General features: G+C 43.5%; 1 protein-coding gene and 1 long non-coding RNA gene across 4 annotated transcripts in view; one reads left to right on the top strand and one right to left on the bottom strand.

Moving 5' to 3' along the window:
* NOL4 (nucleolar protein 4) overlaps positions 1–27,346 on the top strand; it is a 301,997-nt gene continuing 274,651 nt past the window's right edge. For 2 of the 3 annotated variants that reach the window (XM_075063008.1, XM_075063007.1), the window contains exon 1: positions 1–1,964. In XM_075063008.1, coding sequence (XP_074919109.1) covers positions 1,698–1,964 — 267 coding nt within the window. In that variant the 5' untranslated portion in view covers positions 1–1,697. Of the gene's footprint in view, positions 1,965–2,575; positions 2,746–27,346 lie in introns of those variants that run through there. The other variant, XM_075063009.1, reaches the window with a different exon arrangement.
* Positions 1,946–26,819, bottom strand: LOC142046382 (uncharacterized). The gene is made up of 3 exons (XR_012655348.1): positions 26,769–26,819; positions 20,615–20,701; positions 1,946–2,009 (listed from the first exon to the last, which is right to left on the bottom strand). It is a non-coding gene; the product is annotated as an uncharacterized LOC142046382 (long non-coding RNA).

The following is a 27,346-nucleotide window of genomic DNA, read 5'->3' as shown; positions in this document are numbered from 1 at the left end:
AGTCCCGGCTCTAGCCGCCGCGAGACCTTCCCGTAGAGCCACTGAACAGAGCGAGTCTGGGAGGAGGAGCAGGAGGGGCTGACCATTTTACAAGTGCCTGCCTGGGACAAGGCTTCTCCACGGTGCGCCAGGGGCCGAGGCGTTTCACTTTGCTTTCGTTCTGGAGACCAGAGGAGAAAAATAATATATACGTGTATAAAAAGGGGGAAATGCTGGCTATGAAACGGACCAGGAATGTGTGTGCATTTGTCTGGCAGCCAGTTTAGCAGAGGAGGTGAACAGGAGCAGGACGGGTTGAAGCACACAGAGACAGAGAGTGGGAGTAGGTGTGTGTGTGTGTGTCTAAGACGGGATCTTGCAGACGCTGGGAGAGGAGGATGGGAACTCCCCTTCCCTTGGTTCCTTTTAATGACTGGAAATAGGTATTGAATGGAGGAGCTGCAGTCTGCATTTGCCTTGGAAGATCGTCAAGAGGAGCTAACAATTTGGCTACTTTCACCAGAGAAGGGGGTGTCCTTCATTACGTGGTAGGGGAAAAGAGAGAGATCAGAAATCTCAAGGGTGACTTGAAACTGTGGCAAAGCCAAAGGGAGAAAAAAAAAATCAATCCCTTAACAAAATAAGGGGGTTCTATTAAGCATCCGTGCGCAAACTTACTTGAATGCCTTGTAGCCAGTTTAGCAAGGAAGCCCCAGACAGAGGAGTCCTACATGTGTGAGCACCATTATTAAACTGGCAGACCAACCGACAGCCGTCTTCTTTTCTTTACCAACATCCTCCTGGGACTGATCTCTCTCCTTCGGTCTAATAGCTGATCATATCTTGTACATATTTTTTCTCCATCTGCTGGGATTTTAAATAAATAAATCAGAATTCCTATTAGGGTATCTGAAATTCAATGGGACTGAGTAGGAGCAAGTGAAATTTTCACAGACCGTTTTAAAAAATAAAAATATAAAAAATGTGGATTGGATTTGTTAGGAAGGAAAATAACAGGTAAGAACTTTCTTTCTTTCCCGTACTTTAACGCCCAAAGCAGAGAAATCTAAGGCAAAAACAGCCAGGGAACAGAGGCCAATTTGCCCTTCAGTGTTTCCTCCATCCTGCACAGAGGCTGCTTTAGGAGAGGCACGGTCCTCCAGGACAGACACAGAAAACCCTTTGAAAAAGCAGCGAGGGCTGGCTGGGGTGGAGGGTGTTTTTTCACCTGCACCATCCCCAGTGCAGCCGGGTGGAGCTGATGCATGAGAGAAGAATACGAGTCAATATTCTATTTTCTCTTTTTGTTAAGCCAAGGGATAGGATTTTAATTATTTATAAATCAAACCCCTCTGGGTAGACGCTACTGGAGACATTGGGATAGTCCTGCCTTGCACAATATTGGAGAGCGATCACGTACAGTAGAAGGATAAGAGAAGCCTCTACGAGACCCGTTTGCCTTCTGTGATCCGGCACAGTTAAAAAAATGAGCAAGAACATTGCTATACTACTGAATTGATCGCTAGCCCCCTACCCATCCCCCCTATCCCCAACAACAACAAAAAAATCAGCTGGGATCTGCTCGCACCGGGACCTCCTCTCTCAGTCCATCTTGGTGGTGGATGCATTTTTCATGAGCACTAGGCGAACAGGTGCAAAGTACGTTTGGAAGATCCAGGCACGGCCCGTTTTGTAGTGTGTGTGGTATCTCGTAGGAGATGGAGAGCAGCGACCGGGACATGTACCGCCAGTTTCAGGACTGGTGTCTCAGGACTTACGGGGACTCGGGGAAAACCAAGACGGTGACCCGTAAAAAATACGACCGGATCGTCCAGCTCTTGAATGGCTCCGAATCGAGCTCCACGGATAATGCCAAATTTAAATTCTGGGTCAAATCTAAAGGCTTCCAGCTTGGCAATTCGGACGAGGTCAATGGTGCTGGTGGAAGAGGGAAGCAAGTGCTGTACGTGCCAGTCAAAACCACGGTTAGTAGAGAATTGTCTTCCTTGTTATATGTCGACGAATGCAGCCTATAGTGGGAGAGAGGACAGCCACAGTTGGCCCGTTTCTCTCTTTCCCCCTGAGTCATCACTATGTTGTATTTGCATGTCATATTATACACAGGTTAGGGCTCTGTGGTCCTTTGTATTTAAAGCGATCATGCACCCCACTGCCCCCTCTTCCTCTATGCTGTTATTTTGCAGTGGGCTATTGTCCCGGGCCCTTAGCTGTGTGGTGTCTATCGCGTGTCTTGCCATTGTATAAAGGCCACACAATTACGATTACAGCGGCACATTTTCATAATATACTATTGCGATCGATAGAGCACGGTGTATCCTTACTGGCACAAAGCCAAATGTGGAGCCGGTCGTTTATTTGGGGGCTTCCTCAGGATATCGGTTTTTTTTAATTGTTAGACCACAGCCCCTGAGACACAGAGCAGCAGGAATATGCCTTGATGACTCTGGAGCGTTGCTATTTTATTAAAGGAGGCGAGGAGAGGATGATCAACAAAGAGAGAGAGAGAGAGAGAGAGAGGTTTCCACATGACCAAATGGTAGATTTTGTTTCTCTTTCTGGGATTGCTCAAGTCTCACAGCTATAAAGCTTAAACTCAATTGATGCCATCCAGTAGTAGCACCAGCCTTCCCAGGATCTGAATCTGAATAGCTAGACGGAGTTCTAACAGCCGCGGAGCTATTATGCTTGGTGGTGGCAAGAGCTACAGAATTTCCTATTTAAGAAGATGGGAACTAATGGCTACAAGTAGGTTTGCATATTGAACTCTTTAATATATCATTCCCCCCTCTAAACTACCTCAGGGAATCTAGATTCCTTATTTGGGGATCTAAAGATGGAAATACAGGCAACCTTTTATCTCTGCTTTTGCATTTTGGTTTGATAAACAATATTTTCTTTTGCACTGAAATCTCATCCTGGTCTAATGAATATGCTCCTGGATGGCATAATACAGAAGGATTCTTGAAAAAGTATTCTAGGTTTAATTACAACATGTGTTGCTGGGGAAAATCTGGAGATTCTGTAGAAGTATCTTCTTCTACGTATTAATAAATCAAGGCATTTGGGCTGCTCCTTTATATTTGTCCTCTTTATAATCATCAAAGTAACTGTTGACAGGTAGTGTAGATGTGGAATTAATTTTGTAAAGGAGTTAAAAGACAAGCAATAGAGAATGTTCTGAGCAATGTTTATGTTCCCTCCTTACCTCTTCTATTCACAAAGGGTTCTAGGTCTGCCTATAGGTCCAGGCTTTACATGGAGAATGGCATGTGACTTTTCTAGAATTAAACAGCAGATTATTAATATTTGATCCTGAGATTTTCTGTAGATCAACTATATTTTGGGATGGAAATTGAAAATCAAGCATAGAACAACGGAAAAATTATTTCAAATAGAAGTATACTTCTAGAATGATTTATTTTATTCTTCCACTAATTGGAGCAGCGTTTTTTTAAGTGTCTTGCATGAAAGATCTTTTATTTCTTATGGGTTTACTTTTCAAAACAAGTTCAGAACTGCAAGCAAATTCCTTATTTTGGGTCAAAATTCAATCAATGAACAGTCCGAATAAAAAAGCTAACTTTATTTTGTTCAAGATTTAGTAAAAGGTAGAACTATTCTGGGCCTTTCAAAAAACAACACTTCTTTATGTCACCAACTTGTACATTGCCTGGCATCTTTACTAGGTCAGGAGGGTTTGGATTTCCTCCTGCTTTTTGTTGTTCTTGATTTTTTCCGGTCCCTGTGTCTAGAACCTTTCTTGATGTGTTTATCTGTTAGGAGATTTTATTTAAATGTTGGTCTTAATTCTTCTGCTTGCATTTGGAATCCTATGAATATTTGTGTATCTCTCTCTCAATAGATAGATAAATATTATAACAACCAACCAGGCACCATAACAAAAGCAGGACAAGAGAGCTATCATAATACAGCCATACAAATTTGAAGTATTTCTACATTACATTGAATTATTAAACATAAAATATTAAGTAACAGATCCAGCAGTCTTTGCTCAGGTAAAACATCCACTGACTTCCATTTGCCTGAGTGTTTGGTTCCAAATTTTGTTTCACAGTATAAACAAGAAAAGAGTATGCATAGCATTCAGATACGAATTATCAGTGACTAAAAAAAAATGTCATCCCCCATTTAAACATATGCAATCAATTTCATACTCCATTCACAAGGGGAAGTAGCATTGTTTAAGCAGATCTGTAGAGTGGCATCTATTTGTCTGATATGTTACTATAAGCCAAAGAGTACCAAATGCTGAATGCTCCAAAAGGAATTTTTATATATATTATGGGTGAAATCCTGGACCCATTAAAGTTAATGACAAAACTCCCATTGACTTAAATGGTGCTAGGATTTCACTCTATACCTCAAAATTATGTTTTATATAGGAGTAAGCTGATGTTTTCAGGTGGCACTCTTACAAGTTATTGTTGTTTAGCTCTCAAAAGCCCACCCTTTCATTCATTTAGTGAAATCCACACTAACTCTTGAAGTTTATTCATTTCTGATAATTCAGAACTAGCCCTATGGTTTAGTTTTTACTTATGCCATTTTTGTCTTGGTGTTGTCACAGAAATTTGAGCTCATCCTGCCCACAGAAACAGCCACAAACAGTATCAAAGCCTAAAAGAGTAAAAACTTTCTCCATCACTTGATCTCTCAGTAGGTAAAAGTAATTAATGTACGATTAATCATCAATGGTAATTCTGGCAAGCACAAGCACTCTCTTTTAGATGAAGTTACAATTTTAACTTCAGAGTCATAAACTGGTCAAAAATAAGCAAATAATATGCAACAATGTTGTTAGGAATTATTCTCTCCTTGAAGCTCTAAGGTTTGTTGCTGTCAGCTACAGAGATTTGCTCCTGATGGTGCTGTAATCCACTGCTGCTGGTAATTAGACATCATTACTGCTGCGTTAAAGGGAAAGAGAGAAGGGGAGAGGACAGACTGGGGCTAATTAACTACTTGATTCTAATGAAAGGAAGAGAGACTGATAGCAACTGGGAGGTTGCACCAGAACAGACTAGACATACCACACAGACTTAATTGAGGCAAGGGTATCTTGCAGGCTTAGAGCAGCTGAGGCTTGGTCTACTTTTTGTATTTTATGGGCAGTGACATGCTAGGTTTTGTTCCATTTTTCCCACTGCTTGTTTGGTGAGCATCTCAAAATCACAAGCCTGTTTTAAATATCAACTTAAATATGCAAGCAAACGGGATATTTAGATAGTTACATGTAGGCTTTTTCAGTTTTACTGGCCTGGTTTCCTCAAGAGCAACAGGAACAAATCAGTCTCTGAATGTTCACATCCCTCTGTGGCCTAGGAGATGCACTTTTGGTCACCAAGCAACAACATCCTGCAAAACAGCCATTTTAGGTCCAGAGTGGGACAACACACAGTGAAGTATTTGAATATACAGTCCAGCGAACATCTTACTTCTGCTACTTTTCACATTGTTACTCTTATTGTCATACATTCTTTTTCATTAAGCCCAAGCTGCACTTTATGAGAACAGTGAAATGATGCCTAATTTAAAGGCATTACATAAACGTATTACATTGAGAAATATGCCAAATGGCTGACGATAATTAATATAAACTTTTAATGGTTGGTACCCATAATCACTAATGAATGTGTAGAACTAATATTACTAGTGTAATATCTTTTTAAACTGCATAAATGACTGTTATGATTGGTTTCCTTGTGTTCTCTCTCTATCCACTTTGCTGAAATTGTTGCCTGATTAAAAAACTGGAGAACAAATAATAATTAATTAATTATCAGTATTATTTTTCTTGGGTTGTGTTATTCCTGGGCAAAAATATGGTTCCTAAAATCTTCCCAGATTTAGAAACTGATAAAAAAATAAGCTAACAAATAATGTGCCAATAAATACCATTAGATTTTAAGCAGAACTCCGCATTTAAATACGAAATTCTGCCTACAAATGGATTGTAACATATGTCCCAATGTACAGAACATACTTTGTACAGAAATCTACATGGACAGAAGCTCAAGGGCTAGATTCTGATAGTGTAAATCTGGAGTAACTCCACTGACTGCAATGGAGTTATTGAATAACTGAAATCAAGTCTTGCCTTCTGTATGCATTTTCCCATATTTTCTTTTATACTTTTCCCACTTGGGAACATAAAACCAACCTTCATTCAAAAACGAAAATATGTTGGCTTTAGTTAGATCCTTAGATCCTGACCCTATAGGAAGATATGCCTTAGCGGAATAATGGAGCTCCAAACAGGCTAAGGGTCTGCACTAATGGATCTGATTTCAAGATCGGGGGCTTAAAAATTAAGGTTTATTGAGTTCAATAGACCAGTCTGTATCCTCATGTATCTATTCATGGAGTCATTTCCTGATCTTATAATTTGATGGGTGCAGTTTTGGTTATGAATACTAATATACAAGAAATACATTAAAGAAAAAATAAGTTTGTATGTTAAAAGAGAGAGTGACATTGTTACCGAGTATTTTCAATTATTTTCATCTTGTGGGACATGTTATGGCAATCTAAAAGTGTGCAGCGTCAGGTGAACAAAAGAGTTTGGAAAATATATGTTGGTAGTGCTATACCCTAATGAACTACCAAAACATAACATATGTAAGTACCACATAAAGATGAAACAATGTAAGTAAGAGGGTGATGTTGAAGGTTGGCTGTAATTTATCCCAGAGTACACTTGTGCAGTAGTTCATAGTCTTACTAAATGCTTCCCCATTTCTCAAAGCCCCACTCAGCCCCTCATATCCAGCGATTTCTTGCTCGTTCACCTTCCCTTCACAACCACATCTTTACTCAGCCCTTCACAGCTCCCCATTCCTCTTACCCACTCCCTATGTCTCTGCTGCCCAGCTTGCTTCCTAGTCTGCTAATGGTCTCTGTGAGTAGTGGAGCTGAGGAATCAGGAAGGCGTATAGGTAGTGTCAGAAAATGGACATAGCTGATAGAACTAAAGAGTTCAGATGGTTATTTTTATGTAGCTCAATTAGGTTTTCATGAATAAAGAGAATGTCTATGTCATAAAAATTAAAATATCAAAAGTGGCATATATTTAAGATGTTGTCTGTGTGTGTTTATGTGTGTGATATTTTAGAGTTTGTGGTAACTGCATTTGTTTAGCTAGAACTATACAAAGAAGTGTGAGGAAAAACAGAGCAAATTTTTGAAATGAAAGCATCTGTAAATGTTTCCTTTGTAAAATTAGAAACTATTTTATTTTAAGATTATTCAAAGAACAACGGTATTTTGTATCTAGTGTGCCAAATTTAGAAACCAAATTAAATCACTTCAGTATGAAACAAGAATTTTAGTCTTCCTGTATGTGTAACTTTATCTGACCAAAAGTCATTACTGATATCTCCATTTTATACATATTTATACACACAACACAGTCAGACACCCACCGACCTGATAAAAAATTAATCACTCCAATAAAGAGCCAACATCTGGCATGAAAGTCCAAGTCTGTAACACAGATCTTGGTCCCCATTTTTCTCCAGCAAATGTCTTGTAGAAGCAGTGTCCCAAAAATAAGTTGCCAGTTTAATTTATGCAAAATTTTGGAACTTTGTTTGGAATATTAAATTGGAGAAAGTGGACTTGATTCTCCACTGTTCTTTGGGCACTAAGCCTAGACCAAAGTGCAGGAGGCAGCTGATGAGAGTTGGCATAGCCAGAAGGCAAAAAGAAGAGCTGGCTGGCAGAGGAAGCAGCACAAATGGTGAAGAGAAAATTGAGCAGGTAGATATGGAGAAAGATTAGGAAACAGGAAAGAAGGAAATGTCAAGAGAACACTGAAACTCCTGATTCTACAACTCAGATTTACATAGGTGGAGAGCCCCTGGCAGCAGAAAATTGGATGCAGTGGCACAATGCACCACAGAAACGTCATTCCTGAGTAGTTTGCAGGCCAACACAGCTCCCAAAATGGGGAGCACTGACAGAATAACTAGTGTGGCTGAGGGATGTATTGATTCTGCAAATCTCATAGGGACCTCCCAGAAGAAGATAAAGCTGCCTCTGATTGGTGAAGTCCCTGAAGGAGAGCAGATGGCCAGGTTGGTACATGCCTGTGCAGTTTGTGCTACTCTCTACTGGCAAGAATGAACCTGATCTTGCACCTTTTTTACCTAATACTTTTTACCCTATATAAGTAGATGAGAAACTACTTCTAAAAGACCACTTTTAAACAGGTACACTGAAATAAAATATCCAGATAGGCAAGGAACACTTGCCAGAATTAATGATGTTGGGCATTCTTGTACATATAAGGGTTAAAGGTCACCATTTCTTTGTCTGATGAATGGCAACTTCCTATGCATTCATTTCAGTGTGAGTTTTATGGCTACTAGTACAGGGTTCTAAATACCTAATCCAAAGTTTTGTAAATTGAGTAACTTGCCATTTGGAGATATATATGTATAAGGACTAAAGACAGTCCCCTAAATTTAATGTAAGATTTGAACCACAAACTTGTACATGTGAATACATATCAATTTAAGAGATTATCTGTAGTGGACATTTTAGTAAATATATCTAATCTATAGCAGAGTTCACTTTAAGCAAAGACTTTTTTCCAGACATAAATGTACAATATGAACTTTGGTCATTTTTATTAAATGACCTACTTGAAACTAGGCTGAAATTCATTCAACTATTTTCACTTGAGAGGTTGTAAATGAGCTCCACTGGGAAATGTCAGGCAAGAATTTTATCAATAAATTCACTGTCTGAAAGTTTTGTAAACTCTTTGATTTAGCAGCAGACTACCAATGCTACCACGCCTTGGCTTCCTTTTTTAAAATAAATAAATAAATTCAGAGAATATTGCCACTTATACTTGAATCACTCTCACTGCAGACTACAATTTCTAACATGGTCAGTTATGGATTGTGGTTAATCTCAATGTCTGCTAGCCAAAAACCTTGTCACAACATTGTGTATGGAAACTCAAGACAGATACAGAACTCAAATAGCTGATACTTAATTATAAGCTGCTCTTTTGGTAAAACAGCCATTTTAGTGGTATTTGGAAAATCAAACTTTTAGAAGTGACTTGTATTCTCGAGGCCTGAACTGACAAACAATTATTTAAATAAATTAGGAGCAACATGCCTGTGGTAGGGCCATTGGTTTTGCCAGACTGCAAGAGCAATCAAAGAGCATGAGAAGTTTCACTGAAAATAAATTATTTCATTCAAAGGCTTCCCCACTGTAAATGACGAGGAAGTACCTATCCCCGCATTACACTTTATAGATAATGAAACTGAGGCACTGATAGAAATAGAGGTATAATTAGAAGAGGTGGTGGGACAACTCAAGATAAATTGCAGTAAATCACCAGGACTGGTACAAATCCAAGAGTTCTGAAGAATTAAAGAATGAAGTAATTAAAATATTAACATTTATCATTTGCCATTAAAACAGCTATGATACTGGGGGGTGGCCAAAAATCTATAAAATTGGCAAGGATGTTCATAGAAATGATAGACCTGTGAGCTGTATTTCAATACTAGAAAAGAAACAGTAAGAAAATCATTACAAAGTTAAGTCCTTAGATGAACATAACACGATTGATATAAACCAGCAAGGCTTCTGCAAGGGTTAATTATATTTCTCTAGCCTATTAGAATTCGTTGAGTTATCACAATACAGACCTGGTGTATATAACTTTAGACTGTCAAGTCTTTTTATAAAATAATTCAGAAGATGAAATTTGGGCCTGAGTCTGTTTCCACTGAACTCAAAATGAGTCCGATATTGACTTTCGTGGGAGCAGGACTGGATCCTTGGTAATGATGGCATAAGAGACAAAAAGTCCTGTTAAAGACTAAATGCTGGTTAAGATATGAGAAACAAAGGATGGAATAAATGGCAATTTTTAGCATGGGAAGTGATTAATAATGGTAAGAATGGAGTTCAATATATATAATGATTTGGAAGACAGGTGAATAGCAAGGTTGGCAACATTTGGTGGGGAACAGACATGCAAATTATTTAGGTTAGTCAGCTAGGAAGCACTGGGAGGAGAAAAAAGAAGTACCATATAAAGTAGAAAAATAAGAAATATGGCAGATGAAATTCACTCTAGACTAGTGGAAGGTAATTCACATCGTCTGTCATTGCCCTTTAATCATTGAAAGAAACAATTTAAAGTTTTTGGACACACCTGAGGTTGCTAGATTATGTGTAACTTCTTAGGGAAAATATCTAGGAACTATCTTCTTAATGCATAATAGGAGTAAAAAAATAAGCTGTTAGACTGTGTTAAGAAGGGGATAGAGACTAATATGAAAATCATATTCTGCTTATTAATTCAGTGGTATACTCTTGCTTTTAATAATGTGTTCAGTTTGGTTACCTCTTCTCTAAAGGGATATAGAAGAGATTAAAAGAGAAATCAACAAAACTAATTAAAGACATGGAAGAGGAAAAATTCAAATGACTAGAATTATCTCATTTTGAAAGGAAAAGGTTAAAAGAAAGTATGATGAGAGTACATTAAGTAGTGAATAATGTAGAGATGGCCAGTCAGATGCTATTCCATCAGACAGGAATATGTGACAACTGACATTAAAAAGTAGCAAATACAGGCCTAGACTGTAGCTTTAAATTTCTGAAAGTTGAGTCGAAAGTCTGCACTGCAGCTCCTGCAGGAATTCTGACCGACTCAATCAAAATTTCTACTGCGGATAATACAGTGGAATGGCAGCTCCCAGTACTCTTTGGAGAGGTGCAACCTGCACTCCCTTTGTGCCAGTTCTGCCCTGCTGGTTGGGGCAGAGCAAAGGACAAGGTCACAGTCCCACCTTCATCCTGTTTCTCCCATCCTCCTTTTGGGATGCTAGTATCAGTGATAACATTAACCTGAAGCAGTCCCTGACATTGCAGAGAGGGAGGTGTCTTTTTCTGTCCTCTCCCAATGAGCTCCACCAGGGTCAGCCACACTCTGACCCGTAGAATCGGTAAACGGAAGGACTATTAGACAAATCTGTAACTAACCTGTAGTTCCTTGTAATCTCCCAGCACCCTTCCATTTGCCTCTCTTGTGGTCTGGGTTTCTCATTGCAGAATGCTGGGGGCCTCCGCCTTCATTCTTTCATTTCAGATCTATCTCTACTAGTAGGTTTAATTGTCAGCTGGTAGGTTTCATGTACATATGCTGATATTGGCTTAGGTTAGAGAATAAAATCATTCCATGGCATAGTACTGTGTAATTCTGCCCAGGGTATATTATGTTTTGTTTGGGGATTTATTTTACTATTTTCCATGGAAACATGTTGTATAGGCTGCCATGGCAACAAGGACTAGATGGATCACTGGTCAGTTCCAGGATGGCAGTTCCTATGTATTTGTTTCTGAAGTGATACTAGTCTAGAAGAGGAAAAGAGGTGTTAGCTGTAATGTTCTGGCAATACACTATATGGGTCAATTCACAGTGACATTGATAGTGACTCGGGCAAAAAGTTTATGATCAACCACCCCTTCAAAGCAAATGTTCCTCCAACTCTGATGAATGGTAATATATGTTATTTCCACATAAACTTTTTTTGCAGAGCATATTTGGTTGGTGCTGAAATACTATTTAATTATTACTAAGATGACAGGAAAAGGACAGGAATCAGACCGGGATTGTTTGTGAAAAGAATGGCAAACACTAGACACAATTACCTCATTCAAATGAAAGACGATTTCTAGAAGGCAGTGTGGGGTCTTTTCCACGGTGGTAGATAACCCAGTTCTTCTTCGAGTGCTTGCTCATATCCATTCCAGTTAGGTGTGCGCGCGCTGCGTGTGCGTTCGTTGGAAGATTTTTACCCTAGCAACACTCGGAGTGGCGCCACGATGGTGCCGGATATATACCCCTGCCGACCCAGCCACCCTTCAGTTCCTTCTTACCACTCGTGTGGGTCGTTGGAACAGTGGAGCGCAGCTTAGCTGACCTCCGCTTCCCTAGTTACTCGTAGTTCTTGTGTATATAGTTATAATCCTTTTATATATATATTTATATATACTTATGCGTTTTTTCTTTACTAGCATAGTTAGTTTATAATAGTTAGTGGGGTTCGGGGAGTAGCTCCTTCCCCGCAACTGGTGCCGGAGCCCATGCCCGGCTCACCGGTTCTTAGACCGTGCTTGGCTGACCTCAGGCCGTTGCTGACAGGAGATCCACACGACTCCTGTTTACGGTGCCTCGGGAGATTGCATTTCACAGCTAAGTGCCCCATTTGCAAGGCGTTTAAGCTGAGAACAAAATGGAACGGCACTTTCATTTTCCCTCCACCTTCTGCACCGAGCGCTGGCTACTCGGCGGACAGAAGTGCCTCCTCGGCACCGGACCCCTCCGGCATCGGCATTACTGGCACCGAAGTCGACTCGGCACCGCTCCCTCTCTCTGAGGTTGCGGAAGCCCATGACTCTTCCTGCCAGTGCCTGACAGCTCCCCGCACGTGCCGTGGTTGAGCTCCCGGCTCCTGCTGCTTCTGTGCCAACTGCACCGCAGCCAGAGAGCTCATTTCAGTCAGATTGCCTGGCACCCAACACCTGCAGAGACACTGAGGACACCGGCACTGTTGATTCGGTCCCGCCGGGCCGTTGATTCCAGTGCCTGCCTGCTCCCGGCATTCGCCGTGGTTGAGCTCCTGCTCCTGCTGCTTCCGTGCCAACTGCACCGCAGCCAGTGAGCTCGTCTAATTCGGATCACCCGGCACCAACACCTGCCGCAGCACCGACAACGCCGGCACCGTCGATCCCGGTCCGCAAGGCCATCGAATCCAGTGCCTGGCCGCTCCCCGGCACGCGCCGTGGTTGAGCTCCTGCTCCTGCTGCTTCCGTGCCAACGGCACCGCAGCCAGAGAGCTCATCTAAGTTGGATACCCCGGCACCGACACCTGCCGCGGCACCGACAACGCCGGCACCGTCGATCCCGGTCCCGCAAGGCGCCGTCGAATCCAGTGCGGTGCCGCTCCCCGCACGCGCCGTGGTTGAGCCTCCTGCTCCTGCTGCTTCCGTGCCAACGGCACCGCAGCCAGGGAGTTCATCTAAGACACCTGCCGCGCGCAACCACACGTCGCACCATCGATCCCGGTCCCATAAGGGACCGTCGAATGCAGTGCCTGCCTGCTCCCTGGCGCACACCGTGGTCGAGCTCCCTGCCTCTTCTTCCCGTGCGAACGCACCGCAGACAGACAGCCTGTCTAAGCCGGATCGCCCGGCACCGGCACACCTGCTGAGGCACTGGCGACGTCAGCACCATCGATCCGGTCCCACAAGTGAGGGCCGTCGAATCCGGTGCCTGACAGCTCCCCGGTACGCACTGTGGTCGAGCTTACTGTTCCCTCCACGCCGGAGACATTTCCAATCGAACGGCGAGGACTCATTGCCATGACAGATAGATGTGGCTGACCCCCGGCACTGCCGGTGCGGGTAATACAGTCTCTTGGCAAAAGCCACTGGTGATACAGGGACCTCCTCTGTCAGCGCAGCAGAGCAGCACTGTTCATGATCACCGGTCCCGCAGACACTCCACCAGTTCCCCGTCGGACGGTCCCACTCCCGACGCATCTTGCAGTCCCGATGCTGTTCTCCTTTCGCGCACCCAGTGCACTCGCATGCACAGGTCGGTGTCCCCGTTCACCGACCAATAATTCGGCATATCGTTTGGGCTCCCCACACCGCTACAGCACTGTGATCCGTAGCCGTGCTGACCACAATACCTACGAGATACCTTTGTTCTCTCAGGTTTCGGTCGACCTCGCGCACCGCTTGGTTTGCATGGTCGCGATCGTATGTCCAGTACCAGTGCGCTCGCTCTCAACCAATGGCACCAGTCCCAGGTTGCCAGTTTGGGCAAGCTCGTGGTTAGGTCAGGACTTCTGCCCAGGTAGTTTTCTAGCACCTCCATGGGCCTCCGATACATGCACAGGTTTCCCTGCGGAAGCTCTTTATGCTCAGGACCGCACGATTCTGGTGTGTCCACCACAACCTGAGAGCCCTTCAGGACCTCCTATGAAGAGGTAGCACTCATGCCAGGACTCACGGGAGGAGGTTCCTGGAGGTAGGGCCGCGGTGATGGACATTTTTGCGGCAGTTGCCCCACTAGAGGGGGCCTTACCTGTTTTCGGACATCCAGGCGAATTGCGATACTCTATGGAGGGTGCACTACTTGTCTTGTCTCATCTCTCCTGTTTCACTGTCATTCCAGTTGGTTAAGAAATAAAGGAACGGCATGGCCAACAAGGTGCCACCGCCCCAAATCGAAGGAGGGCTAGGGCGAAGATGCCCTACTCAGCTGCAAGGTGTGTGTATTCCTCGGTCCTAAGTGATGAGACCTGGGGCAAAATCCTATAAGCTGCTTAGCCCGCTATATCATAACACTGGATAATCGGGTGAAAAGTAAAATTTTGGAGCCGGTGATCAAAAGGTTCGCCAAGAGTTCTGTCTATGGAGGGGATTAGAACGGACCCATGAGAATGGGGTATTTGGGGCCCGCTGGTTTAGGGCCCTGAAAAGGAGGTTTGCGGGCTCTATGTGAGGTCCCTGGAAAGGACGAGCGTTTGGGCCTGTAATTCCATGGGCCCCTGGAATGGAGGTTTGGGGCACCTGCTCTTAGGCCCCCGGAAATTGGGCTTTGGGCCCAGGGTTAGGGGCCCTGGATATGGAGACTTCCAAGGGCCTGAGTATGCGGGCTCTGGAAATGGTGGTTTTTAGGCAGGGCTTTGGCTGTCCATAGAAAAATGGTTATGGGGCCTTCTCGCTAGCCCAGAAACGCTCACAACACACTTGCGGTCCCTACCAGGAACAGCCAGAGCTTCTTTAGCCTCGTTACCACGAGGGAGATCGCATGGCTGCAGGTTTTCAAACCCTCGGCCTTTTCACGACTTTTTACCATTTTGTTGTTAAGCCCTCTTTTGCGGTGAAATCAACCCCAGGCTGCAAAGCTGGGGCAACAGGGTCCTAATGCGCTCTCTCTCGGCGTGCATCGCGACGATGTACGCAGGCCTTTCCTCCCAGCCACACTGCACACTCTGTGCCTGAGCCACAGATAGGCTTTTGGCAAACAGCGCGGGCTGAGGTGGTCGAGACGACGTCAGGACCTGAGGGCCAAGATCGAGGCCCCTTCCAGTCCGACCGGGACCAAAGACTAAACTTTTGAAGGTGCGCACGAGGGTGGCGTACTGGTTACAGGCGGGATCCCACGTCCTACTTCCTCTTGGGGGTCCCAGTGTAACTTCAGTGCGCTGTTCCCTACACATGTCGGAGTTGGTACACCTCAATTTGTCAACTGTCCCTCTTCAGTGGGACTCTCTCAGACGCGAATTCCTCTTACAGAGGTCGCTAAGCCGCGATTGGAGAAGGGGGCAATTTACTCCCTTATTTACCCTTAATCCCGCTCGTATTGGAGAAGGTTCAGACCTATCCGACCTCCGAGGACTAACCAGTTGATGATTAAGGTGAGTTCGATGGTATCCTGGGAACCATTTATCCTGTCTTAGATCCTGGGACTGGTTATCACCTCGATATGAAGATGGATTACTTTTCACATTGCCATCTCCCCTCCGCACAGGAGATACCTCCACTTCTTATTAAGCCAACCATCAGTACTCAGTTTTATGTCCTTGCTACCTCTGTTTGGCCTTTCTGCAGCCCCACAGGATTAATCAAGTGTGGTGGCCGTTTCCCACCCACCGTCCACGATAGCGGATGTGCGTTTTTCGTTCTTGGACGATGGGCTTATACTGAGCAGACTCCAAGACACAAGTCACTTCAGCGTTGTGGACATCGTCAAGGAGTGCCTATTCTACATGGGTGTCTAGGTGTAATGATCACTATGGAAATCATTCCACTTTTGGTTCCCCGCAGAGGTTAGACTTGCCTAGGAGAGCTATCCTGGACTGCTGACCTCCGCCCCGGATCCTGTTACACAGCACGGTTTAGCGATGGCAGACCGATCATCGCGAGGTGCTTGCCTAAACTTTCCTCCAAGCCGTAGAGCATGTCGCACTGTGTCTGTCTTCCCAGGGTCCCATGGCGTGCCGGCATAGTTTGTAACAAAATTCCTAGAATCTTGCCTTTTGTCATCTGCCAAGTTTGGCTCAAATGGGGTGTATGCCGCCCGGACAGGCCCCAGTGTCGTAGTCACCACTCCTCCGAGACCATGGTCCTAGATGTGGCCTAAACTCCCTCCCTGGTGTGGGCAGGATGCCGCTCTAATCCGCACCCCAGCCAGCCCTCCACTAAGTCAGCCTTTTGTACCCCGAGGATGAGTGCGCCCGTTCATTCTTCCGGTAGTTGCTGATCCTCCCAGTAACTGTCGGGAGGCTTTAAAGATTCCCCTATTTGGGTCTCCATGCGTCAGGTTAGGGGGCTGGCAGGTCTCCCTAACCTATCAATGTCCAAAGAAATGAAGCCCGAGTCCTGGAGCAATGCCTGGGTGCCAGGGGTGTTTGCGCCCCAGCGGCTTACAATGGTTCCCACCTGGAAATGAGCCAGCTGCCCTCTTATTTGTAGAGGCCGTGGCGGTTTCCCCTTGGGCATACGCTCCAAGTGTTTAGCACATGCCAACCAACTGGAAAAGGGGTTTGGTCACGCGCTACATGTACGTTAGACCGCCATGTATACCCTGGACAAAATTGCCCTGGGAGGTGTTTAGGTCCCCATTGGCTTCTTCTCAGCGGTGTTCGCCTCTAGGCAATTTGGTTCAGAGCCCCAGGGTTAGGAGGCCAATGGCCCCCTCTCCTTTTTTGATTGGTTTATTGGGGATTGTTTGGCACTAGGGTTGTCCCATCGTAATCTGATAAGCTGATCACTGTTCGGCTCTGGTCTTCGACCTGCAGAGCCTATATCTGATACTCAATGAGTGCTTAGTGCCCTGCATGATGTGTCATGCTTTTTGTTTTGCCATGCAAAAGTGGGGAGTTTTTTTCCCCAACTATGGACCGCTGTGTTCCCGTGCTTGAGGCTGCGGGATGAACACATAATGTTCAGAGGTTCTGCTCCTAATCCAAGGTCTGCTTTCGGTCCTCGGGAACGGCATCACTGGAATCAGGACGTCGCTTTCCTCATGACGTGGAAGGGCCAAAACCTTTATGCCTTCCCACCATTCCCCAGCTCATTGGCTTGCTCACACTTTGCAGGGGCAGGCGTGCCGCATCAATATATCACTCTCCAGCGTTGGTACCAAGATGTGTGTTCCTACAGTTGCTCGATCTGGTGGTCAATTAGCCTATCCCAATTACGGGCACTCACCAGACCTATACCTCAGGACTGCGCGCAGACTTCGCGCCCGGACCTGCATAGTCTCTCACCTCATGGTGTGGGCTACGTGATATCGGCAGACTAGCAGTGGGGAGCTGTTATTCCCCTTGGTCAATGTACTGGCCGCGTTGGCGAAGCTGTTCTACAGGTGCGACGCTTCAATTCTTACTCCTAGTCCTAGTCTCGATCCCCTCTTATTTTGGATTACCTCTGGACTCAACCAGCAGGGCCTAGCTGTGTCATCGCCGAGGGTACAATTGGCAGCCATTCTCTCTATCCCTCCCGGCTAAGTTGTCATTCTGTGTTCTCACACTCTATGGTTCGAGGTTCCTCAAGGGCTTGCGCGTGCATAACCCTTAGGTACGCCACCCAGCCCAACTGGATCTCAACCTGAGTTTACAGACAGTTCCTCCATTCGACCCGTTAGTGCATCTGCTCGCTGCTTATACCTGTTCTGGGAAGACAGCTTTCCTCGTAACCATTACTCGGCCACGAGTCTTCGGCATCAGCTTTATGGTGGTTACCGCATTTACATTATGTTCACAAAGAACAAGGTGCAGCTACGACAACCCGGCCTTTCCTCCTAAGATAGTGGTTCGGCCTTCTCATGTTAACCGACACTCAACTGCGATAGGGGACGAACAACTGCATCCCTGGATTGTCTGTAGAGTGCTCGCATTTGTTGAGGACAAACCATTTTGTAACAATCAAATCTCTTGGTCGCAGTAGCGACCAAAGGAAAGGCCTACCTGTTCTCTCAGAGGATTATCATTGGGTGTGACGTGCACCCGCCACTTTGTATGATTTGGTCAATCTTCCCCAGCACCATCACCATTAGCATTCAATACAAGTGTCTCAGGCTTCATTGCCGCCTTTGTGATTGTTTTGTACCCTCACCACGAGATCTTATCGCGAGTTCCCATGGTCTCGTCATTACCCTTGTTCGCATTATGCGGATGGTTCAACAGTCAAAGAGATACGCAGCCTTTGCTCAGCAGTTTTTACATCTTGCATATTTCAGCTTCCGTACCTACGGCCTATACAAGGCTTGGGATCACCTACTGGAATGGAATATGGAAGCCCTCGAAGAAGAAAAGACGGTTACTCACCTTTGTACTGTGTTATCTTCAGAGATGTTTCCCTCATATCCATTCCAAACCCACTCCTCCTCTGTCGAGTAGCAGCAGGGAAAGAACTGAAAGCGGTGGGTCGGCAGGGGTATCTATCCGGCACCATTGCCGGACGCCACTCCAGGGGGCGCCCTGCCGACCCACCGAGTGTTGCTAGGGTAAAAATCTTCCGACGAACGTGCACGCGGCACGCGCACACCTAACTGGAATGGATATTAGCAACACATCTCGAAGAACAACAGTTACAAAGGTGAGTAAACGTCTTGTCTCTGAAGGAAATATGGGATGTAGGTGTATGTTTATATGACATGTCCATAACACATTTATATATACAATAGGGGGGAAAGTAAGTACAAACCTCATGGTATTCTCTCTTCACTGGAGAAACTGATAGTTTTTCATATCCTCTTCTAGTAGCTTTCTATCATTTTATAGAAGTAGATCAACAAATTCTACAGCCATTGTTCCCATATGTATAAAAGAATTCTAATCAGAGCAAACATTCAAACTTTTCAGTTGTCACACTTTCTATCAACAGATCCTACACTCACATACTATGGTGGTAGGTGCCAGTGCAAAACCCCGAAAAAGGCAGACAGAACTCCCAGAAGTATTTTTACCCCCTTTTGCCTGGATTTAGGATTTCCCAACAAGGTTCTAACACAAAATAAGTCTGTAGGGGCACACAACACCAAGAGGCTATGCTCATTTCCAAAATCATCAGAGTTTCAACAAGATGTATAATGCAAATTCATTTGGGGACTATAAATCTGCCCTTTTGTCCTTGCAATAAATATATGGAGACAAATTCTTCTGTTGCTTTTACTGGCTACAGACAGTTTGGATTGGGGTAACAGAGATAACTTTGGCTCATGATGGGCACTGAAGGAGTTAAATGTGCATTTAAAAATATAAACCGAAGTTTTCCACCTCTAGATAAAGTATACCTTTTTCCTCCCTAGCTGCTCTTCTATGTAGCAAATACCAATGTTGTTCTCTCCAGAACATCCTGATTTTGCAAAGAATACACCTGGATTTAGGGTCAGGAGTGTGATAATGAAGTAATGCAACTGTAAATACCACTTTAGCTGCATCCCTGTCTACTTTAATCATGGAGACTATTTTCAAAAAAGAGTGGGAAGCTGTGTTCTTAAACAGGAGATAGTGAGCTAGCTTCATGTTTATGAATATTAGGAAGGGTTTTTTTCTATTTCTAGAATTGTAATAGATTAAGTTAGATTTTCTGATAATTATTTATCTATCTGGGAATTTTATCAAATAATTCTATTGGTAATTACTGATTTTTTTATATTTACAGAAAACTGATTTTTCATAAATATTGAGATGTGATATTAGTGACATCTGTGCTTTTTTATATAAGGATTTAACAAATTAACAACTAACACCATCCATTGCAGTTTGAAAGTAGGCAATAAACAAAGTGGAATGTATTTGTTTAGGTTATAATAACTCATTAATCTTTTAATGAAACTCACTTACTAGGAGCAGTGAGCAAGCCAGAGGAGGACATATGGAATAATTAAGGAACTGTAACTGTAAGAAGTTGGGGAAGAAGAGAATTTGGATAAACTGTTACTAAGGGCCCAATTCTGTCACCCTTATTTGCATGGGGTGAAATTCACCACTGGGAGAGGGCCATCACAAGCATATAAATAACTTCATAGCACAAGGATTATGCACCCTACTTTGAGGTCTTTTGTAGGTCTTTAGTGATGAATAGGCCTAGTACTGATCCTATGCCTGGGGGTGAAGTTCACCTACTTAGTATACCGTGCTTACTCCATGCAAAAGTCCATTGATATCAATGAGTGCTGGTGGCAGATTGGATAGTGAAGCAAAGTGTCACCATGATCTATTCAAATAAAATTCCTTATTTTATATTTTTAAGATTAATTTAACTATAATTACTCTACTTACCTTGCCATAAAATATTCCAATGTGAGGGGCTATTGTCTAATAAATGTATGTACGACATGGTTAAAGGGGTTTGATTTTATGTCATTCATTTCAGTGCACACTTACAGGCCAATTTAGCTTTGATGTAATCTTCAGAGTGACCTCACTGAGTTGCAGTAGCTCACACCACTCCTGAATATGGCCTTTATTCTTTGCTTATAACATATTCGACCGTAATTGTCTCAGCCAATCACAATGAAGTGTATACTTACTTCTCATTTATGAAAATCCTCACACTGATTATTCGAGAGGGTCTGGGTTGAAGAATCGTTCATAGACTTTAGGCTTTTGAACTTTGCCTGCATTGAAGCACATGAAACATAGTTACTTCCGCTTCTCACCTTTCCAACTAAACATTCTCTTCGCACACATTTTTTCTGTTTATTTTAAAAGTTTTCTAGTCTCCCTTTTCCACAGCTTTTGCAACAACAGCTCGAATGGCAATAACAGTAATAAATATAATGAGTTATAAAGTAAATGAGGTAAAAAGTAAGGAAGTTTTCCATATTTTGGGCTATTAGTCTTTAGCCTCAGAGTTTATGAAGCCCAGCATACAATGCTACCTGCAAATGGAGCAATCACAAATTATCAACTACCTAACCACTGGAAATATTTGGAAAATGAGGGGGAAATTATGTTTTCCATTTTTCACTAAAGTTTTGTTTCTGCAGAAATTTGCCCTTTTAATAATGAATGCTGCCGCATCTTATTTCTAAGTACAGTTTATTACTCAACAATGCAGTATTATTGACTTTATATATTAGCATAGCACTCATCATCACAGCAAATTCGTAGCTAACTAGAATGTGTTTGCTGGTAATACTCAAAATATTTTTTTCATTACACAAAATTGCAAACCTGAATATAAACATGAGGTATACTTTAAGACCATAAGAATGACCACACTGTGTCAGACCAATGATCCATCTAGTCCAGTATCCTGTCTTCTGACAGTGGTCAATGCCAGATTCTTCAAGAGAATGAACAGAACAGGGCAATTAACTAACTGTTGTCCAGTCCAAGCATCTGGCAGTCTGAGGCCTAGGGACACCCAGAGCATTTGGTTGCATCCCTGATCATCTTGGCCAATAGTCATTGATGGACCTATCCTCCATGAACTTATCTAATTATTTTTTGAACCCAGTTATAGTTTTGGCCTTCTCAACATCCCCAAGCAATGAGTTCCACAGATTGACTGTGCATTCTGTAGAGAAGTACTTCCTTCTGTTTGTTTTAAACCTGCTGCTTATTAATTTCATTGAGTAACCCCTGGTTCTTGTGTTATGTGAAGGGGTAAATAACACTTCCTTATGTACTTTCTCCATACCATTCATGATTTTATGGTCCTCAATCATATCTGCTCTTGTCTTTTTCAAGTTGAACAGTCCCAGTCTTTTTAATTTCTCCTCACATGGAAGCCAGTCTGTACCTTCATTCATTTTTGTTGCCTGTTTCCATTTCCAATACATCTTTTTTGAGATGGGGCGTGTCATAAACAGATAGCTAAGGGTTAATGTTTCTTTTACCTGTAAAGGGTTAACAAAGGGAACCAAACACCTGACCAGAGGACCAATCAGGAAACCGGATTTTTTAAAATCAGAGGATGTTTGGTGTGTGTCCGTTTGTGGGGTCTTTTGTCTGTCTCTCGGCTGAGAGAGGCAGCTTTCTAGCTTCAAGCTTCTATCTTCAGTTCCAAGTTGTGAGTACAAAGGTAGAAAAACATAGCTTTTATAGTTTTTTTTGTATTAATGTGTGTAGTTGCTGGAATGTTTTAATATGGATAGGCTTTTTGATAAGGTGTTTATTCGTTTTCTTTAGAAATTGACCTATTGTCACCTGTCAGGACTATGTTTATGTGTTTTTTCTTTCTTTTATTATAAGCTTTCTTTTTACACCAACCTTTTGGGTTTTCTCGGTGGCTAGAGATGAGGGAGGAATTCCTTTTTGTTAGATTTTACGCGGGTAATCGTGCAGCTCAGGGAAGGAAGGGGGAAGTAAATTCCTTCTGTTTTGTTATCAAGGTTTTGTCAGTAATCTTCAGAACCCACGAGGGAAGCCTGGGAAGAATAAGAAGACAAGGGGAGGGGTTATTCCCTTTGTGTAGATCAGGGCTTCTTGGATCTGAGGTCCCATGTAGAAGTTTTGGGAGACCCGAGGGACCAGCTGGACTCACTTGGCTGGTGGCAGCGATATCAGATCTAAGCTGGTAATTAAGCTTAGAGGGTTCATGCTAGCTTCTCAGTTTATGAACGCTAAGGTTCAAATCTGAGTAGGAAGCTATGACAGGGCGACCAGAAATACAAACAGTATTCCTGGTGTGAGTGTACCAAAGGTTTATATGGTGGCATTATATTTTCTGTCTTATTACCTATCGCTTTCCTAATGGTTCCTAACATTCTCTTCGCTTTTTTGACTGCCATTGCACAGTGAGCAGATATTTTTAGAAAATTATTCACAATGACTCCAAGATCTCTTTCTTGAGTGGTAACAGCTACTTTTGACCTCATCATGTTGCATCTATAATTGGAATTATGTTTTCCAACATATTTCCAATTATTTTGCCTTTATCAACATTGAATTTCATCTGCTATTTTGTTGCCCAGTCAGCCAGGTTTGTGAGATCCCTTTGTAACTCTTTGCAGTCTGTTTTGGACTTCACTATCTTGAGTAATTTTGTATCATCTGAAAATTTTGCCACCTCACCGTTTAACTCTTTTTCCGGATCATTTATGAACATGTTGAACAGCGCTAGTCCCAGTCCTGGGGGACACCTATGGGATGCCACTATTTACCTCTCTCCATTCTGAAAACTGACCATTTTATTCCTTCCGTTTGTTTCCTGCCTTTTAACCAGTTACTGATCCAAGAGAGGACATTCCCTCTTATGACTGCTTACTTGCCTTAAGAGCCTTTGGTGAGGGACCTTGTCAAAGGCTTTCTGAAAGTCCAAGAACACTGTATCCACTGGATCATCCTTGTCCATATGTTTATTGACTTCAAAGAATTTTAATAGGATGATGAGGCATGATTTCCCTTTACAAAAGCCATGTTGACTCTTCCTCCAACAACCATGTTCGTCTACGTGTCTAATAATTCTATTCTTTACTGTAGTTTCAACCAATTTGCTTGGTACAGAACTTAGGCTTGTGGGCCTGTAATTGCCAGGATCATCTCTGGAGCCTTTTTAAAAATTGGTGTCACATTACTTGTCCTGCAGTGACTTGGTACAGAAGGTGATTTAAGTGATAGGATACACAGGGTTACGTACCACTTTGTAGTTTAGGAATATGTTCAGATACATTTAGATAATAGCATTAATATCCATTTGATATGTGTAGTGTTACCCATTTTCTTCTTCATTTCTGGTCATTTCTGGCTTTGCAATTGCCGACTGTCATTTACTAATAGCCTTAGATTTTTGTTTGTTTACACTGTCTGTACTTCCAGACCTTGAGGCCTGCTGCTTCTAATTTTGCATACCAGCCCAACTGCAGGAGCTGAGAGTCAAATGTATGTATCATTTATGGGGAGTAGGATCAGTACACTTGTGTAACATTAGTTAGTTGAACCACTAAGTTGCCTGTATTTTAATTTTTTGATCTTTGATTGGAAAGCATATTATTTTGGTGAGTAACCAGTTGCAGCCTAAGCTGCATACGAGAGGAGATCTACAAGTGGGCTTCTAAATCTAGGCTACTGTAAAATAAAATTTAAAAAAATCAATTAACTGGAGAATCTATTAGGTCTAATCCACCCACCACCATCTGGAGCAATAACTTATCTGTTGTATTTATCTAAACAAAATTTTGTACATGATGAGAATGGAAATGTGGTAAATATGCTGATTTTAGTTGAAAACATTTGCATGTTAATTTTATAAAATTTCCAAGGCCAGAATGACTGAATTTAGGAATTACTGAATAACAATACCATTGTAATCTGAAATTTACTGTTTTAGGACCCAATCCTGTTCCTACTGAAGTCAATATCAAAATCCCACTGATTTCAATAGAAGCAGGATTGGGCACTAATACTTCTAAAAATTCTAGGTGGTAATACACATCAGTAACTTGCTCATACTACACTTTACCACAATAGTGTTTGACTGTAAGCATTTTCATTGCTTTTTAAAGAATATACAGGGTGATTTTCAGGAGAACCCAGCTTCCACACCACAGAGGGCTTGAGCCATTTTACAGTGATTTCTATTCACACCTGGAACTCTTTGGAAGCAGATTAGGATTCTGCTGCGTGCAGCTGAGTCAGTCGTGGCTCCCTTCCCTGGCCATGTACTAAGGGCTTCTATAAAGTAGGGAGAAGATCTCTTGCTACCAAGAGACAAAGAAAATACATCTGTACTCCTCATGATGTACCTATGACACTGGATATCAAATATGCCCATCCTGAAAAGAAACCTCAAAAGTGAATGCCTTTAAATGGTTCAGGTTCTTTCTCTCAAACTAAACCAGAAGATCATTACGGGCAACTGTTCCTCTCCCCCATATTATTCAGCAAGGATCAGTTATCTCTTCCTGTTCTTCAACATCTATTTTTTAACCACTGGAAGAGCTGGTGAAACAACATGGGCTAAAGTATCAATAGTATATAGGCAACACCATCTCTTCATGTCAAAGGTAAACAGCACTGTCTCCCAGCATTCTCAATAATTTACACAAAATTTACACCTGGATGGCTAATGCTGAACCCAGATAAGACTAAAGAAATACTAGCAATAAGAGAGAAGTTCTGCAGGAAATTCAAAGGTTAAGATTACTACCGCAACATTAACTTAGTCATATTAAAACATATAGTTAACACACAGCCCCCAAAATATTGCATCTGTCATGTGTGTGCCTTGGCCAAGCTATAGTTGCTGTGGGAAGCATAATTGAATGTTCTAACTTTTTGCATGTTCGATTTTGTATTAACATACCTCTTTGAATTTATTTTTAGTACTATGCTCTAAGGTCATATGCTGCATGTTTTTTCTTTACAAGCATAAACATTTTATCATTTAAAATAAAGCTAAATCCTATATAATTCTTTAAATGACTATAAGATCTGCGTAGATATTAACAGAAGTAGGAACATGATTCAGGAACAACTACCAAATTTCAGTCTGGTTAATTTTTTGTGTATAAAATAAAAACGGGAGTGTTATAATTATTGTCTTTTGAGCATGGTATTAACAACATACCTTCTTATACTGATGTGTTTTCTGGAGCCATTTAAACTTTGTTTGGATCATGCGGTAAGAGGAAAACATCTCAATCCTAATTGGTGAAAAACCTTTGAAATTCCCATAGACAAATATCTATGATGCCTAAATTATCAATTGAAATTAATGGGAATAATTTTATTTTTCTTACCTGTGAAACATTCGTTATGTGTGACTATGACTTGTGGATATAATAAATGAACTGAAAAATACATATATCTGCCACTGGTTTAGCAGTTGGCAGACATTTCTTCCTCCCCTCCCCCTATAGCCATATGGTACGGTAAATAAGTGCTATAGGGTTTCCTAAGCTAGGTACAGTCTAGCTTTCTTGTTGAAAATATAGTTCCTGTACGATAGCTCTTGCATAGTATGCAACGTTTGTCCCCTACAAGCACCTCTCCCTGCCTGTGCGTTCAACAGCCGGATAATAACCTAGAAACTGAGCTCACACACCCTGTGTTTTGCATACACCTTGGGAGAGAGAGACGACCGAGTGAATCAAAGAGCTTAGTGCTGGCAGCTTAAAAAGAGGCCATATGCCCTGCCTGGCTCGTCTAGTGGTTTTCTCTAGGTTGGTCTGACCCACTCAGGGGGCGCCGCTCATTTAAACAAAGGAGGGGGAGTGGGACCCTCCTTGTAACATCAGGGGGAGTAGCAGCGTAACGCCGCCGGCCTTTGTGTGGGGTCGACCAAGGGTCCCCTACAGACGGGAAGGGGGCTCCTCCCCCGGGGTGACACTGCGGGAGAAGCCGTGGCCCTGGCACAAGGAGGGCAGGAAACTCCGCCCCAAGGGGCTCCGTGCGGAACAAGGGCTTTCCGTCCCAGCATTTGTGCCCCGGGCCCTGATCCCCCGGGGGGATGACAGGAGCAGCCCCGCTCTGCTCGCCCCCAGCCCTCCCCCCGCCCCGCCGCCGCAGGGTGCGCCGCTGGGGCAAGGCCAGCAGGGGCCCGGCTGCGCAGGCTGCAGCGAGACACAGGATGGGCCGGGGGCCATGCTGCTCTGGCTGCCTCCCCCGCCTCCGCCACGGCGGCGGCTGGGTTAATTGATTCAGGGCCCAGACTGGCACTCAGGGCCCTATGGGGCGGGGGGGGGGAGGCTCTCCCTGCCTCCCACCCCTCCTGTTCCTATAGTAACACTGAAATACCTCCAGCGCCGGCAGGGCTCGGAGGCGCCTCTCCGGATTGGTGGAGTCTCGGGGAGGGGAGAGGTGGGGGCAGCGCAGGGAGCGGAGCTGGGGCAGGCCTGGCAGCGGCAGCAGCAGCAGCTGGCTGAGCGCATCCTCCTCCTCCCCGCCCCCCAGCGAGCGTGGCCACTCGAGTTCCCATGGAGACTGTGTGCAGCAGCAGCAGCAGCAGCACCTGGATGGGCAGCAGCCTGGAGAGATGCAGGGCCATAGAAAGGCACCCACCCACGCTGACACCCAACACGTGCTGCTGCCGAGTGACACTGACATCCCAACCCTGACACACTGACACCCAACACATACTGTTACCCAATGACACCCTGACAATGACACCCTAACACTGACACCCCAACACATACTGCTACCCAGTGACAGTGACATCCCAACCCTGACACCCCAACACATACTGCTACCACACGGACACCCCAAAACATACTGCTATCTAGTGACACTGACACCCCAACACATACTGCTACTCCCACTGACACCTCAACACATACTGCTGCTGAGTGACACTGACTCCCTAACACTGACACCCC

Source organism: Chelonoidis abingdonii, chromosome 2 (genome assembly GCF_003597395.2).
Source record: "Chelonoidis abingdonii isolate Lonesome George chromosome 2, CheloAbing_2.0, whole genome shotgun sequence".
Lineage (NCBI taxonomy): Eukaryota > Metazoa > Chordata > Testudines > Testudinidae > Chelonoidis > Chelonoidis abingdonii.
Note: the sequence above shows the minus strand (reverse complement) of the source record. Positions and strands in the feature narration are given on the sequence as shown.